General features: G+C 52.0%; 1 protein-coding gene across 1 annotated transcript in view; it reads left to right on the forward strand.

Moving 5' to 3' along the window:
* Positions 1 to 16,520, forward strand: part of LOC139229706 (zinc-binding protein A33-like) — a 35,214-nt gene extending 18,694 nt beyond the window's left edge. The window contains exon 6 of the mRNA XM_070861235.1: positions 15,620 to 16,520. Within this exon, the coding sequence (XP_070717336.1) occupies positions 15,620 to 16,152 (533 nt within the window). The 3' untranslated portion in view covers positions 16,153 to 16,520. The remainder of the gene's footprint in view (positions 1 to 15,619) is intronic.
* The last annotated feature ends 271 nt before the right edge of the window (positions 16,521 to 16,791 follow it).

Consider the following 16,791-nt stretch of genomic DNA (forward strand, 5'->3'; position numbering starts at 1 on the left):
GTTTGATGGGTGTTTCTGTGATTGGAAGGATGTTTCCAGTGGGGTTCTGCAGGGCTCAGTACTAGATCCCTTGCTTTTTGTGATATACAGGCAACTCTCGATTATCCGGGGCCATTCGGGGATCGGGCTATTCCGGGTAAACGATTTTGCCGCTAGGGCGAGTGCACGTACTTGCCGAGAATGTTTGTGTCCCAAATTTATACTTTAATGTGAGATTAACTTGCTGGAGTCAACGACCCCTCCCTCAAATCAATGTTGAAACTAGTTAGAGCACCAACTCGACTAGCCTAATCCCCAATCCTCCGGCAGTCATCAGTCGGCGGAGAAAGAGCGCAGACAAGCAGGACGGTGCCAGCATGCAGCGTCCCGAGATCCTGCCTAGAAACCCGAGCTCATTCCCCGCTAGTGCCGCGATCAGGCCCAGCGGCGTGGCTGAAAGGTGAAATGGCCAGTCTAAAGGCTTCAACAGCTGGAGGTCGAATGAGATGCGGCTTTACTTGCCCCCGAGGCCGGGCAGCACGCTCAATGGCGGACAGGTGCAGAAAGTGGTCAGAGCAGAACTGTTTGAGGGGTGGGTTTAATGGTCGTGTGCAGCTGTACACGGGACAGAATCACAGTTTTTAAAAGTGCCGTTGCAGAGGGTTCTCCATTAGATCCGTGTATGGATAATCGAGAATTGCCTGTACATCAATGATCTAGACTTGAATACATCAATGATCTAGACTTGAATATGATTAAGAAGTTTGCAGAAGATACAAAAATGAAGAAGAAAGCTGCGGACTGCAGGAAGATATCAATCAACTGATCAGGTGGGCAGAACAATGGCAAATGGAATTTAATCCAGAGAAGTGTGAGGTAATGCATTTGGGGAGGGCTAACAAGGAAAAGGAATACACATTAAATAGTAGGATACTGTGAAGTGGAGAGGAAGAAAGGGACCTTGGAGTGCATGTCCACAGATCCCTGAAAGTAGCAGGCAGGTAGATAAAGTGGTTAAGAAGGCATACGGAATGCTTGCCTTTATTAGCCGAGGCATAGAATACAAGAGCAGGGAGGTTATGCTTGAACTGTATAAAACACTGGTTAGGCCACAGCTGGAGTAATGCGTGCAGTTCTGTTCAGCACATTACTGGAAGGACGTGATTGCACTAGAAAGGGTACAGAGGAGATTTACGAGGATGATGCCGTGAGTGGAGAATCCAAGCTATGAGGACCGATTAGATAGGCTGGATTTGTTTTCATTGGAACAGAGGAGGCTTAGGGGAGACCTCATTGAGGTGTACAAAATTATGAGGGGCCTAGATATAGTGGATAGAAAGGGCCTATTTCCCTTCGCAGAGGGGTCAACAACCAGGGGCATAAATTGAAAGTAATTGGTAGAATGTTTTGAGGGGAAATTCCTTCACGCAGGGGGTTGTGGGGGTCTGGAACTCACTGCCTGAAAGGGTGGTAGAGGCAGAAACTCTCACGACATTTAAAAAGTACTTGGATGTGCACCTGAATTGTTGTAACTGCAGGGTTATGGACCTCGAGCTGGAAAGTGGGATTAGGCTGGATAGCCTCTTGTTGGCCGGCACAGACACGATGGGCCGAAATGGCCTCCTCCTGTGCTGTAAACTTCTATGATTCTATGAAATGAACAAAGCCAAAAATCCAGCCCAGGCTTGCCTCTTATCTCAGTCTCTGGAATTCCATTAATTCTCTCAGCTTTTCTCACAGACTGACTCTCACTTTGCTAACAAGGCTTGTTAAAGTATGCATTTTTAATATTTGGTCAAGCAGGCCCAACGCCTCTGTCTTCGATGTTAAAATCTAACTGGGTCCACCCAAGGCATATTACACTAGTTTATAAGCATGATTATTCAAGAATTGGCGTGTGCTGACTAACGCACGCTGATACAGGGAATGATAGATAATTATAATGTTTCCAGTAGAGTGGACAAGGGAGAACCAGTTGATGTGGTATATTTGGACTTTCAGAAGGCTTTCGACAAGGTCCCACACAAGAGATTAATGTGCAAAGTTAAAGCACATGGGATTGGGGGTAGTGTGCTGACATGGATTGAGAACTGGTTGTCAGACAGGAAGCAAAGAGTAGGAGTAAATGGGGACTTTTCAGAATGGCAGGCAGTGACTAGTGGGGTACCGCAAGGTTCTGTGCTGGGGCCCCAGCTGTTTACACTGTACATTAATGATTTAGACGAGGGGATTAAATGTGGTATCTCCAAATTTGCGGATGACACTAAGTTAGGTGGCAGTGTGAGCTGCGAGGAGGATGCTATGAGGCTGCAGAGCGACTTGGATAGGTTAGGTGAGTGGGCAAATGCATGGCAGCTGAAGTATAATGTGGATAAATGTGAGGTTATCCACTTTGGTGGTAAAAACAGAGAGACAGACTATTATCTGAATGGTGACAGATTAGGAAAAGGGGAGGTGCAAAGAGACCTGGGTGTCATGGTACATCAGTCATTGAAGGTTGGCATGCAGGTACAGCAGGCGGTTAAGAAAGCAAATGGCATGTTGGCCTTCATAGCGAGGGGATTTGAGTACAGGGGCAGGGAGGTGTTGCTACAGTTGTACAGGGCCTTGGTGAGGCCACACCTGGAGTATTGTGTACAGTTTTGGTCTCCTAACCTGAGGAAGGACATTCTTGCTATTGAGGGAATGCAGCGAAGGTTCACCAGACTGATTCCCGGGATGGCGGGACTGACCTATCAAGAAAAACTGGATCAACTGGGCTTGTATTCACTGGAGTTCAGAAGAATGAGAGGGGACCTCATAGAAACATTTAAAATTCTGACGGGGTTAGACAGGAAGAATGCAGGAAAAATGTTCCCAATGTTGGGGAAGTCCAGAACCAGGGGACACAGTCTAAGGATAAGGGGTAAGCCATTTAGGACCGAGATGAGGAGGAATTTCTTCACCCAGAGAGTGGTGAATCTGTGGAATTCTCTACCACAGAAAGTTGTTGAGGCCAATTCACTAAATATATTCAAAAAGGAGTTAGATGAAGTCCTTACTACTAGGGGAATCAAGGGGTATGGTGAGAAAGCAGGAATGGGGTACTGAAGTTGCATGTTCAACCATGAACTCATTGAATGGCGGTGCAGGCCAGAAGGGCCGAATGGCCTACTCCTGCACCTATTTTCTATGTTTCTATGTTTCTAATATTTCTGTATTAGTAATCCAGCAGGCCTGGACTAATGATCAGGGAATGTGAGTTGAAATCCCACCATAGCAGCTGTGGAATTTAAATTCAGTTAAATAAATCTGGAATAAAACGCTAGTATCAGTAATGGTGACCATGTAACTATCGGATTGTAGTAAAAACCCATCTGGTTCACTAATGTCCTTTAGGAAGGAAATCTGCCATCCTTACCCCGGTCTGGCCTATATGTGACTCCAGACCCACAGCAATGTGGTTGACTCTGAACTGCCCTGGGAAATGGCCTAAAGTAACTCAAGGGCAATTAAGGGAGGGCAATAAATGTTGGCCTTACCAGCGTCGCCCACATCCCGCGAATAAATTAAAAAAAAATACAAACTTAAACCTACAACTAATAATGCTTATTTCATTTCATCCGTGTTCGCTAGGACTCATGGACTTCTTTGTCTGAAAGACTGAGACCATCCACTCGGCTGCCTCTGCAAATTCTCTTCCTTCCCCTAGCCCACCGGGCCAAATTTCCTCTGAGGTTCGCCATGCCCTAGCCCTGAACTCTCATCTTTCTCCAGTTTCTTTCTGATCTCCCCTCTTGACCACTCCATCCTCATCTTGTCCACGAGACCCACTTCCTGCTCCCTTGAACCTGTTCCCACCCAACTTCCTTTTCTGACTCCCATATTAGCTGACATTGTTAAGGGTTCTCTCTCCTCAGGTACAGTCTCCCACTCCTTCAAATCTGATGTCATCACCCGTCACCTCAAAAAAAAACAACCCTTGACCTCTCTCTCCTTGCAAACTACCGCCCCATCTACAACCTCCATTTCCTCTCCAAAGTGCTTGAATGTGTTGTCGCTTCCCAATTCTGTGCCCACCTTTCCCGGAACTTCATGGTTGAATCCCTTCAAACTGGATTCTGCCCCAGTACCGAAACGGCTCTCATCAAAGTGACAAATGACATCCTTTGTGAGTGTGACAAATGTAAACTAACGCTTCTCGTCCTTCTCGATGTCTCTGCAGCCTTTGACATGGTTGACCGCTCCATCCTTCTCCAACGTCTCCCCGCCATCGTGGGTGGGGCAGCACTCGCCTGGTTCCAATCTTATCTATTTAATCGTAGCCAGAATATCACCTGAAATGGCTTCTCTTCCCCCATCGTAACATCTGGTGTCCCCCAAGGGTCTATCCTTGGCCCCCTCCTATTTCTCATTGATGTGCTGCCCCTTGGCGACATCATCCGAAAGCACAGTGTCAGTTTCCACATGTGCCCTGACGACACACAGCTCGACCTCACCACCACTTCTCTCGACCCCTCCTCGGTCTCTAAATTGTCAGACTGCTAGTCCGACATCCAGTACTGGATGAGCAGAAATTTTCTCCAAATAAATTTGGGAAGACCAAAGCCATAAACTGCATTGTCTAGCCACCAACGCCATCCCTCTCCTTAGAAACATAGAAACATAGAAAAATAGGTGCAGGAGTAGGCCATTCGGCCCTTCGAGCCTGCACCGCCATTCAATAAGATCATGGCTGATCATTCCTTCAGTACCCCTTTCCTGCTTTCTCTCCATACCCCTTGATCCCCTTAACCGTAAGGGCCATATCTAAATCCCTCTTGAATATATCCAATGAACTGGCATCAACAGCTCTCTGCGGCAGGGAATTCCACAGGTTAACAACTCTCTGAGTGAAGAAGTTTCTCCTCATCTCAGTCCTAAATGGCCTACCCCTTATCCTAAGACTATGTCCCCTGGTTCTGGACTTCCCCAACATCGGGAACATCCTTCCCGCATCTAACCTGTCCAGTCTTGTCAGAATCTTGTATGTTTCTATGAGGTCCCTTCTCATCCTTCTAAACTCCAGTGAATAAAGGCCCAGTTGATCCAGTCTCTCCTGATATGACAGACCAGCCATCCCGGGAATCAGTCTGGTGAACCTTCGCTGCACTCCCTCAATAGCAAGAACGTCCTTCCTCAGATTAGGAGACCAAAACTGAACACAATATTCCAGGTGAGGCCTCACCAAGGCCCTGTACAACTGCAGTAAGACCTCCCTGCTTCTATACTCAAATCCCCTAGCTATGAAGGCCAACATACCATTTGCCGCCTTCACCGCCTGCTGTACCTGCATGCCACTTTCAGTGACTGATGAACCATGACACCCAGGTCTCGTTGCACCTCTCCTTTTCCTAGTCTGCCGCCATTCAGATAATATTCTGCCTTCGTGTTTTTGCCCCCAAAATGAATAACCTTGCATTTATCCACAGTATACTGCATCTGCCATGTATTTGCCCACTCACCTAACCTGTCCAAGTCACCCTCCTTAGCATCTGTCTGAGACTGAACCAGCCTGTTCGCAACCTAGGTGCCATATTTGACCCTGAAATGAGCTTCCGGCCACATATTCGCAGCATAACTAAAACCGCCTATTTCCACTCTGTATAATTGCCCATCTCTGCCCCTGCCTCAGCTCTTCTGCTGCTGAAACCCTCACCCATGTCTTTGTTACCTCCAGACTTGACTACTCCAACGCACTCCTGGCTGTCCTCCCACATTCTACCCTACGTAAATGAGAGGTGATCCAAAACTGTGCAGCCCGTGTCCTGACTCACACCAAGTCCCACTCACACATCACCCTGTGCTCGCTGATCTACAGTGGCTCCCAGTTAAACAATGGATTGATTTAAAAATTCTCATCCTTGTTTACAAATCCCTCCATGGCCTCGACCCTCCCTATCTCTTTAACCTCCTTCAGCCTCACCCCCCACCCCCAAGATATCTGCCCTCTTGAGCATGTCTGATTTTAACTGCTCAAACATCGGTGGCCGTGCCTTCAGCTGCCTGAGCCCCAAGCTCTGGAACTCCCTCCCTAAACCTCTCCACCTCTCTTTCCTCCTTCAAGAAGCTCCTTAAAACCTAACTCTTTGAACAAGCTTTTGGTCATCTGTTGTAATTTCTTTTTACCTGGCTCGGTGTCAAAATAAAAGGCTCAGAAATCCTGGTTTCTTCTTCCCGCGGGAAAAAATAGGACAGAAGATATACACTTTCCTTTTGGTTGAATGCTCACCTGAGATCCCGGAGTCGAGGCCTCCTCTTCTTGAGCGCGTTCACGTTGGGACGTGCGCAGGCCTGGAGCTGGAGTCACATGGCTCTGGGAAGCCAATCAGGTAAAGTGCGTTCTCATTCATAATAATGGGAACTCCGTAAGTTGGAGTTCTCATTATAATGAATGAGAAACAGCCTCAAAAACGCTAATATGCAATAATAAAAGCTAGAAAAAAATGCACAACATATTTTTATTAATTTAAATTAAAGTTATTTATGTATTTAAATAATATATATTTTTCTGATTTTTTAAAAAGTTTTTTAAATTATGGTTTAAAATAAAGTTAGCATAGTGGGGAGGGAGGGTATTTATCAGGCGCAAGAGTTTTGAGGACATTTGCTGGGCAAGATATGCGTAAATCCCGCAATCTTGTCCTCGCTTCCGATATGCGCGAGATCTGTCAAGCCAGAAACTTGACAGATCGGAAAAGCCAGCTTTCGATTCATGCACGTATTGCGCTGAAAACGGCTTTTCCAATGCCTTCCCGGGTCCGTAGAAACTCTGTACGGACCTGAGGAGACCGGGATTTCTGGTCCGGTGTTTTTCTTGTAATACTCATGTGAAGCACCTTGGGACATTTTTGCTACATTAAAGGTAATATATAAATGTAAGTCGTCGTTGCTGTAGTGGGAATATGAAATGGGGATTTCTCAGGATCCTTACACTGCTACAGGCAGGAGGACTTATCAGGAAAAGTTTAAGCGTGTAGTTCTCATCTCCGTCCACTGGTCGAAGCTAGCAGTTCAAGTCCCTCTGAGCTTTTGTGTGTTGTAACATTTATTGACCCGCCTATAAACCTGGCCACATCCCCAGATCGGGATAATCAGCATGGCCAGTTTCTGCCCATTGTGTCCGTTTGAGGAGGCTCTTCAAATTCAACACGTTTTTAGGGACACAGGCACAAGACGGCACGTAGTAAAAGTTTTTAAATATTAAAAAATATTTAATTTACTAAAACTTACTAAGGTACACCAATGAAACTAATAAATGGTTTAGTACAGTTTTTGAAGTCATTTTCAGTGAATTGAAATCAAATTACTTACTGGTGGAGGACTAGAGGCTCTTAATAAAATGCTTATTTTGTGTGATCATAGAATGATACAGCACAGAAGGAGGGCATTCAGCCCATCGGGTCTGTGCCAGCTCTTTGGTAGAACTATTCAATTAATCCCTGTCCCCTGCTCTTTCCCCGTCACCTTGTAATTATTTCCCTTCAATTCTTTATCTATTTCTCTCTGGACTGTTACCACTGAGTCTGCTTCCACCGCCCTTTCAGGCAGTGCATTCCAGATCACAACAACTCGTTGTGAGGAACTTATGAGGAAAGGTTGAGTAGGTTGGGCCTCTATCAAATCTCCTCTTCACCTTCTCTGCTCTAACGAGAACAACTCCAGTTTCTCCAGTCTCCCCACATAACTCAAGTCCCTCATCTCTGGTACCACCGTTCTAGTAAATTTCTTCTGCACCTTCTTCAAGGCCTTGACACCCTTCCTAAAGTGCGGTGCCCAGAATTGAACACAATAATCCAGCTGAGGCCTAACCAGTGTTTTATAAAGGTTTAATATAACCTCCTTGCTTTTATACTCTATTCCTCTATTAATAAAGCCCAGGATATCATATGCTTTCTTTAACAGCCTTCTCAATTTGTTGTACCACCTACAAAAATGTGTGTACATACCCACAGGTCTCTTTGTTCCTATACCCCCTTAAAAATTTTACCATTTAGTTCATATTGTCTCTCCTCATTTCTCCTACCAAAATGTATCTTTTCACACTTCTCTGCGTTAAGTTTCGTCTATCATTTGTCTGGCCATTTCACCAGGCTGTCTATGTCCTCCTGAGGTCTGTTACTATCCTCCTCATTGTTTATGACATTTACAGAGTTTGTATCATCTGAAAACTGTGAAATTATACCCAAGTCCAGGTCATTAATATATCAAATAAAGCAGTGGTCTTAATAAGGATCCTGGGGAGCACCACTGTAAAATTCCCTCCGGTCTGAAAAACAACTGTTCACCACTACTCTCTGCTTTCTGTCCTTTAGCCAATTTTATATCTATGCTGCCATTGTCCCTTTAATCCCATGGGGTTTAACTTAGCTAAGAAGTCTCTTGTTTGTTTTGAAAGTCTATACACACATCAACCACACTATCTTCATCCACTCTCTCTGTTGCTTCATCCAAAAACTCAATCAAGTTAGTCAAACACAATTTGCCTTTAACAAATCCATGCTGACTTTCATTTATTAACCCATATTATCCAAAGGCCGATACATTTTGCCCAAGATTATTGTCTCGATAAGTTTCTCCACCACTGACGTTAGGTTGACTGACCTGTAGTTGTGAGGTTATCCACCCTCCCTTATTTAAAGCAGCGGTGTGACATCTGCAATCTGCCAGTCCCCAGATCCAAGGAGAATTGGAAGATTGTGGCCAGAGCCTCTGCAATTTCCACCCTTACTTCCCCCAGTAACCTAGGATGCATCCTATCCGGACCAGGTGACTTTTCTACTTTTAGGAACCCATGTACACAAACACACTCACACTCAAACACAACAACAACAACTTGTATCTATATAGCGCCCTTAACTTAGTGAAACATCCCAACACGCTTCACAGGAGTATTGCGAGATAAACAAATTGACACCGAGCAGCATACTTAGAAATTAGCGCAGGTGAAAGAGGTAGATTTTAAAGAGCGTCTTGAAGGAGGAAACATAGAAACATAGAAAATAGGTGCAGGAGCAGGCCATTCGGTCCTTCGAGCCTGCACCACCATTCAATATGATCATGGCTGATCATGCAACTTCAGTGTCCTCCTCCTGCCTTCTCTCCATACCCCCTGATCCCTTTAGCCGTAAGAGCCACATCTAACTCTCTTTTGAATATATCCAATGAACTGAACTCAACAACTTTCTGTGGTAGAGAATTTCATAGGTTCATAATTCTCTGGGTGAAGAAGTTTCTCCTCATCTCAGTCCTATATGGCTTATTCCTTATCCTTAGACTGTGACCCCCTGGTTCTGGACTTCCCCAACATCGGGAACATTCTTCCTGCATCTAACCTGTCCAATCCCATCAGAATTTTATATGCTTTTATAAGATTCCCTAAATTCCAACAGTGACTATAAGCCTAGTCGATCCAGTCCCTCCTCACATGTCAGTCCTGCCATCCCGGGAATCAGTCTGGTGAACCTTCGCTGCACTCCCTCAATAGCAAGAATATCTATCCTCAGATTAGGAGACCAAAACTGCATACAATACTCAAGGTGTGGTCTCACCAAGCCCTGTAAAACTGCAGTAAGATCTCCCTGCTCCTATATTCAAATCCTCTCGCTGTGAAGGCCAACATGCCATTTGCTTTCTTTACTGCCTGCTGTACCTGCATGCCTACTTCAGCGACTGATGTACCATGGCACCCAGGTCTCGTCGCACCTCCCCTTTTACTAATCTGTCACCATTCAGACAATATTCTGCCTTCCTGTTTTTGCCACCAAAGTGGATAACCTCACACTTATCCACATTATACTGCATCTGCCATGCATTTGCCCACTCACCTAACCTGTCCAAATCACCCTGCAGCCTCTTAGCATCCTCCTCACAGCTCACACTGCCACCCAGCTTAGTGTCATCTGCAAACTTGGAGATATTACATTCAATTCCTTCATCTAAATCATTAATGTATACTGCAAATAGCTGGGGTCCTAGCACTGAGCCCTGCGGTACCCCACTAGTCACTGCCTGCCATTCTGAAAAGGACCCGTTTATTCCCACTCTTTGCTTCCTGTCTGCCAACCAGTTCTCTATCCACGTCAGTACATTACCCTCAATGCCACGTGCCTTAATTTTGCACACTAATCTCGTCTGTGGGACCTTGTCAAAAGCCATTTGAAAGTCCAAATACACCACATCCACTGGCTCTCCCTTATCCACTCTACTAGTTACATCCTCAAAAAATTCTAGAAGATTTGTCAAGCATGATTTCCCTTTCATAAATCATGCTGACTTGGACCGATCCTGTCACTGCTTTCCAAATGAGCTGCTATTACATTTTTAATAATTGATTCCAACATTTTCCCCACTACCGATGTCAGGCTAACCGGTCTATAATTCCCGGTTTTCTCTCTCACTCCTGGTTACATTAGCTACCCTCCAATCCATAGGAACTGATCCAGAGTCCATGGAATATTGGAAAATGACCACCAATGCATCTACTATTTCTAGGGCCACTTCCTTAAGTACTCTGGGATGCAGACTATCAGGCCCTGGGGATTTATCGGCCTTCAATCCCATCAATTTCCCTAACATTACTTCCTGACTAATACGGATTTCCCTCAGTTCCCTCAGTTCCTCCTTCTCGCTAGACCCTCGGTCCCCTTGTATTTTCGGGAGGTTATTCGTGTCTTCCTTAGTGAAGACAGAACAAAAGTATTTGTTAAATTGGTCTGCCGTTTCCTTGTTTCCCATTATGAATTCACCTGATTCTGACTGCAAGGGACCTACATTAGTCTTCATTAATCGTTTTCTCTTCACATATTTATAGAAGCTTTTGCAGTCAGTTTTTATGTTCACTGCAAGCTTACTCTCTTACTCTATTTTACCCCTCATTAAACTCTTAGTCCTTCTCTGCTGAATTCTAAATTTCTCCCAGTCCTCAGGTTTGCTGCTTTTTCTGGCCAATTTATATGCCTCTTCCTTGGATTTAACACTATCCCTAATTTCCCTTGTTACCCACGGTTGAGCCACCTTCCCCGTTTTATTCTTACACCAGACAGGGATGTACATTTGTTTTGGAAAGAGAGGTAGAGAGGGGGAGAAGTTTAGGCAGGGAGTTCCAGAGCTTGGGGTCTAGGCAACAGAAGGCAGGGCCACCAGTGACTGAGCGATTCTAATCAGGGATGTTCAAGAGGGCAGAATTTGAGGAGCACAGACATCTCACAGGTGGGGATGGGGGGGGGGGGGGGCAGTGGCGGGGGAGATTGTGGGGCTGGAAGAGATTATAGAGATAGGGAGGAGCGATGCTTTGGAGGGATTTGAAAATAGGGATGAGAATTTTCAAACCGAAGCGTTGCTTAACCGGAAGCCAATGTAGGTCAGCGAGCAAAGGCATGATGGGTGAGCGGGACTTGGTGCGAGTGAAAATAAGCGGTCTGAGTTATACTGCGGATACCTGGTCGAAAGCTCATTTCAGGGTCAAATATGACTCCAAGGTTGCGAACAGTCTGATTCAGCCTCTCCACCTCTCTACTGCTCTATCCTCCTTTAAGACTCTCCTTAAATCCTATCTCTGACCTTTTGGTCATCTGCTGTAATTTCTTCTTATGTGGCTCAGTGACAAATGTTGGTATTATAACACTCCTGTGAAGCACCTTGGGACGTTTTACTATGTTAAAGGTGCTATATAAATACAAGTTGTTTCTGTTCTTGTTGCTGAGAATGGAAGGTGTTTAACCCCACTTTGTGGTGCATTAAACTGTGAACAGTGTTTCGTGGTACAATGAGACTCCAGTTCCGGCTTGTGTTCATTTTTTTTATATCCTGACAAAATACCAAAGTGTTGCGGCAGGTGGGTTAATGTTTGATATTTTCAGAAGCTGTGACCTCCCTCCCTGGAAGTCCCGATGTTTTCTGCTGTTGTCAGATCCTCGTTTCCTCCCCTCGGTGCGGCTCGTTTCTCCTGTTGAGAAACAGGAAATCAGTCAGAAAGGGGGATCTCTGTGATAGCATCACTCCCCGATCCCCGGCAATTCTCTCTCCCCGATCCCCGGCGATTCTCTCTCCCCGATCCCCGGCGATTCTCTCTCCCCGATCCCCGGCGATTCTCTCTCCCCGATCCCCGGCGATTCTCTCTCCCCGATCCCCGGCGAGTCTCTCCCCCCGATCCCCGGCGAGTCTCTCCCCCCGATCCCCGGCGAGTCTCTCCCCCCGATCCCCGGCGAGTCTCTCCCCCCGATCCCCGGCGAGTGTCTCCCCCCGATCCCCGGCGAGTCTCTCCCCCCGATCCCCGGCGAGTCTCTCCCCCCGATCCCCGGCGAGTCTCTCCCCCCGATCCCCGGCGAGTCTCTCCCCCCGATCCCCGGCGAGTGTCTCCCCCCGATCCCAGGCGCGTCTCTCCCCCCGATCCCCGGCGAGTCTCTCCCCCCCGATCCCCGGCGAGTGTCTCCCCCCGATCCCCGGCGAGTCTCTCCCCCCCGATCCCCAGCGAGTGTCTCCCCCGATCCCCGGCGAGTCTCTCCCCCCCGATCCCCGGCAAGTGTCTCCCCCCGATCCCCGGCGAGTCTCTCCCCCGATCCCCGGCGAGTCTCTCCCCCCCGATCCCCGGCGAGTCTCTCCCCCCGATCCCCGGCGAGTCTCTCCCCCCCGATCCCCGGCGAGTCTCTCCCCCCGATCCCCGGCGAGTCTCTCCCCCCGATCCCCGGCGAGTCTCTCCCCCCCGATCCCCGGCGAGTCTCTCCCCCCGATCCCCGGCGAGTCTCTCCCCCCGATCCCCGGCGAGTCTCTCCCCCCCGATCCCCGGCGAGTCTCTCCCCCCGATCCCCGGCGAGTCTCTCCCCCCCGATCCCCGGCGAGTCTCTCCCCTCGATCCCCGGCGAGTCTCTCCCCCCGATCCCCGGCGAGTGTCTCCCCCCGATCCCCGGCGAGTGTCTCCCCCCCGATCCCCGGCGAGTCTCTCCCCCCGATCCCCGGCGAGTGTCTCCCCCCGATCCCCGGCGAGTCTCTCCCCCCGATCCCCGGCGAGTGTCTCCCCCCGATCCCCGGCGAGTCTCTCCCCCCGATCCCCGGCGAGTCTCTCCCCCCGATCCCCGGCGAGTGTCTCCCCCCGATCCCCGGCGAGTGTCTCCCCCCGATCCCCGGCGAGTCTCTCTCCCCGATCCCCGGCGAGTCTCTCCCCCCGATCCCCGGCGAGTGTCTCCCCCCCGATCCCCGGCGAGTCTCTCCCCCCGATCTCCGGCGAGTCTCTCCCCCCGATCCCCCGGCGAGTCTCTCCCCCCGATCCCCGGCGAGTGTCTCCCCCCCGATCCCCGGCGAGTCTCTCCCCTCGATCCCCGGCGAGTCTCTCCCCCCGATCCCCGGCGAGTCTCTCCCCTCGATCCCCGGCGAGTCTCTCCCCCCGATCCCCGGCGAGTGTCTCCCCCCGATCCCCGGCGAGTCTCTCCCCCCGATCCCCGGCGAGTCTCTCCCCCCGATCCCCGGCGAGTCTCTCCCCCCGATCCCCGGCGAGTCTCTCCCCCCGATCCCCGGCGAGTCTCTCCCCCCGATCCCCGGCGAGTCTCTCCCCCCGATCCCCGGCGAGTGTCTCCCCCCGATCCCCGGCGAGTGTCTCCCCCCGATCCCCGGCGAGTCTCTCCCCCCGATCCCCGGCGAGTCTCTCCCCCCGATCCCCGGCGAGTCTCTTCCCCCCGATCCCCGGCGAGTCTCTCCCCCCGATCCCCGGCGAGTCTCTCCCCCCGATCCCCGGCGAGTCTCTCCCCCCGATCCCCGGCGAGTGTCTCTCCCCCCGATCCCCGGCGAGTCTCTCCCCCCGATCCCCGGCGAGTGTCTCCCCGGCGAGTGTCTCCCCCCGATCCCCGGCGAGTCTCTCCCCCCGATCCCCGGCGAGTCTCTCCCCCCGATCCCCGGCGAGTCTCTCTCCCCGATCCCCGGCGAGTCTCTCCCCCCGATCCCCGGCGAGTGTCTCCCCGGCGAGTGTCTCCCCCCGATCCCCGGCGAGTCTCTCCCCCCGATCCCCGGCGAGTCTCTCCCCCCGATCCCCGGCGAGTCTCTCCCCCCGATCCCCGGCGAATCTCTCCCCCCGATCCCCGGCGAGTGTCTCCCCCGATCCCCGGCGAGTGTCTCCCCCCGATTCCCGGCGAGTCTCTCCCCCCGATCCCCGGCGAGTGTCTCCCCCCGATCCCCGGCGAGTGTCTCCCCCCGATCCCCGGCGAGTGTCTCCCCCCGATTCCCGGCGAGTGTCTCCCCCCGATCCCCGGCGAGTCTCTCCCCCCGATCCCCGGCGAGTCTCTCCCCCCGATCCCCGGCGAGTCTGTCCCCCCGATCCCCGGCGAGTCTCTCCCCCCGATCCCCGGCGAGTGTCTCCCCCTGATCCCCGGCGAGTCTCTCCCCCCGATCCCCGGCGAGTCTCTCCCCCCGATCCCCGGCGAGTCTCTCCCCCCGATCCCCGGCGAGTCTCTCCCCCGATCCCCGGCGAGTCTCTCCCCCCGATCCCCGGCGAGTGTCTCCCCCTGATCCCCGGCGAGTCTCTCCCCCCGATCCCCGGCGAGTCTCTCCCCCCGATCCCCGGCGAGTGTCTCCCCCGCGAGTGTCTCCCCCCGATCCCCGGCGAGTCTCTCCCCCCGATCCCCGGCGAGACTCTCCCCCCGATCCCCGGCGAGTCTCTCCCCCCGATCCCCGGCGAGTCTCTCTCCCCCGATCCCCGGCGAGTCTCTCCCCCCGATCCCCGGCGAGTCTCTCCCCCCGATCCCCGGCGAGTGTCTCCCTCCGATCCCCGGCGAGTGTCTCCCCCCGATCCCTGGCGAGTCTCTTCCCCCCGATCCCCGGCGAGTCTCTCCCCCCGATCCCCGGCGAGTGTCTCCCCCCCGATCCCCGGCGAGTCTCTCCCCCCGATCCCCGGCGAGTCTCTCCCCCGATCCCCGGCGAGTCTCTCCCCCCGATCCCCGGCGAGTGTCTCCCCCTGATCCCCGGCGAGTCTCTCCCCCCGATCCCCGGCGAGTCTCTCCCCCCGATCCCCGGCGAGTGTCTCCCCCGCGAGTGTCTCCCCCCGATCCCCGGCGAGTCTCTCCCCCCGATCCCCGGCGAGACTCTCCCCCCGATCCCCGGCGAGTCTCTCCCCCCGATCCCCGGCGAGTCTCTCTCCCCCGATCCCCGGCGAGTCTCTCCCCCCGATCCCCGGCGAGTCTCTCTCCCCCGATCCCCGGCGAGTCTCTCCCCCCGATCCCCGGCGAGTCTCTCTCCCCGATCCCCGGCGAGTGTCTCCCCCCGATCCCCGGCGAGTCTCTCCCCCCCGATCCCCGGCGAGTCTCTCCCCCCCGATCCCCGGCGAGTCTCTCCCCCCGATCCCCGGCGAGTGTCTCCCCCCGATCCCCGGCGAGTCTCTCCCCCCCGATCCCCGGCGAGTCTCTCCCCCCCGATCCCCGGCGAGTCTCTCCCCCCGATCCCCGGCGAGTCTCTCCCCCCGATCCCCGGCGAGTCTCTCCCCCCGATCCCCGGCGAGTGTCTCCCCCCGATCCCCGGTGAGTGTCTCCCCCCGATCCCCGGCGAGCCTCTCCCCCCGATCCCCGGCGAGTCTCTCTAATCCCAGGGGAATCTCTCTAATCCTAGACGAATCTCTCTAACTCTCTGCTTTTTCTCCCAGTCTCTGTGACCCTGGATGTGGAAACAGCGAATCCATATCTCGAGGTGTCTGAGGATCTGAAGAGCGTGAGACTGACCCGGACCCGGAGGAAGTTCCCTGACACCGAGAAGAGATTTACAGTCTGGCCTTGTGTGCTGGGATTGGAGGGATTCACATCGGGGAGACATTACTGGGAGGTGGAAGTGGCGGGGAATCGGGGCTGGAGACTGGGAGTCGCCACTGAGTCTGTGGGGAGGAAGGGACGGGTCAGACTGAGCCCGGAGAATGGATTGTGGAGCATCGAGCGGGTTGAAGATCGGTTTAATGTAAACTCCTCCCCTCCATCCCCTCTCCCTGCCGGTCAGATCCCCGGGAAGGTGGGAGTTTATCTCAGTTACGAGTCCGGGACAGTTTCATTTTACAGCGCGGACACCAAGTCCCATCTCCACACCTTCACTGGGAATAAATTCACGGAGAAACTTTATCCTTTCTTCCGGCCTTGGGATGAGAACAAGTGGCTGAGAATCTGCTCCGGTTCCAATCCGGGTCTGTAAAAGGGGAGGGGCCTCAGGCCAGCCCGCATCTTCCATGACCTCACAATGACTTGACCCCGCACAAATGAGCACATTCCTCAGGTGTTCAGCACCACACACAATTGGTGATGAGAAATACACAAACTATCTCTCTTCAAATAGAGGGGAGTTTGTAAATCTTCGCTTTAAAGGGCTGAATGTTCCCTTTTACTGCCTTGCGGGCTGTAAAACTGGCGGCCCATCCGCTAACACCTGAGTTGTTCCCAGTGGTAAAAGTGACATTAGTGTCCTCAACCAGGCCAACATCCCAAGCATCGAAGCACTGACCACACTTGATCAGCACTGTTGGGTTGGCCGCATTGTCCGCATGCCAGACACGAGACTCCCAAAGCAAGCGCTCTACTCGGAACTCCTTCACGGCAAAAGAACCAAAGGTGGGCAGAGGAAATATTACTCTCAAAGGATACCCTCAAAGCCTCCTTGATAATGTGCAACATCCCCACTGACACCTGGGAGTCCTTGGCCATAGACCGCCCTAAGTGGAGGAAGTGCATCAGGGAGGGCGCTGAGCACCTCGAGTCTCCTCGCCGAGAGCATGCAGAAATCGAGTGCAGACAGCAGAAAGAGCGTGCGGCAAACCAGTCCCACCCACCCTTACCC

The sequence above is a fragment of the Pristiophorus japonicus genome, chromosome 19 (assembly GCF_044704955.1).
Source record: "Pristiophorus japonicus isolate sPriJap1 chromosome 19, sPriJap1.hap1, whole genome shotgun sequence".
NCBI lineage: Eukaryota > Metazoa > Chordata > Chondrichthyes > Pristiophoridae > Pristiophorus > Pristiophorus japonicus.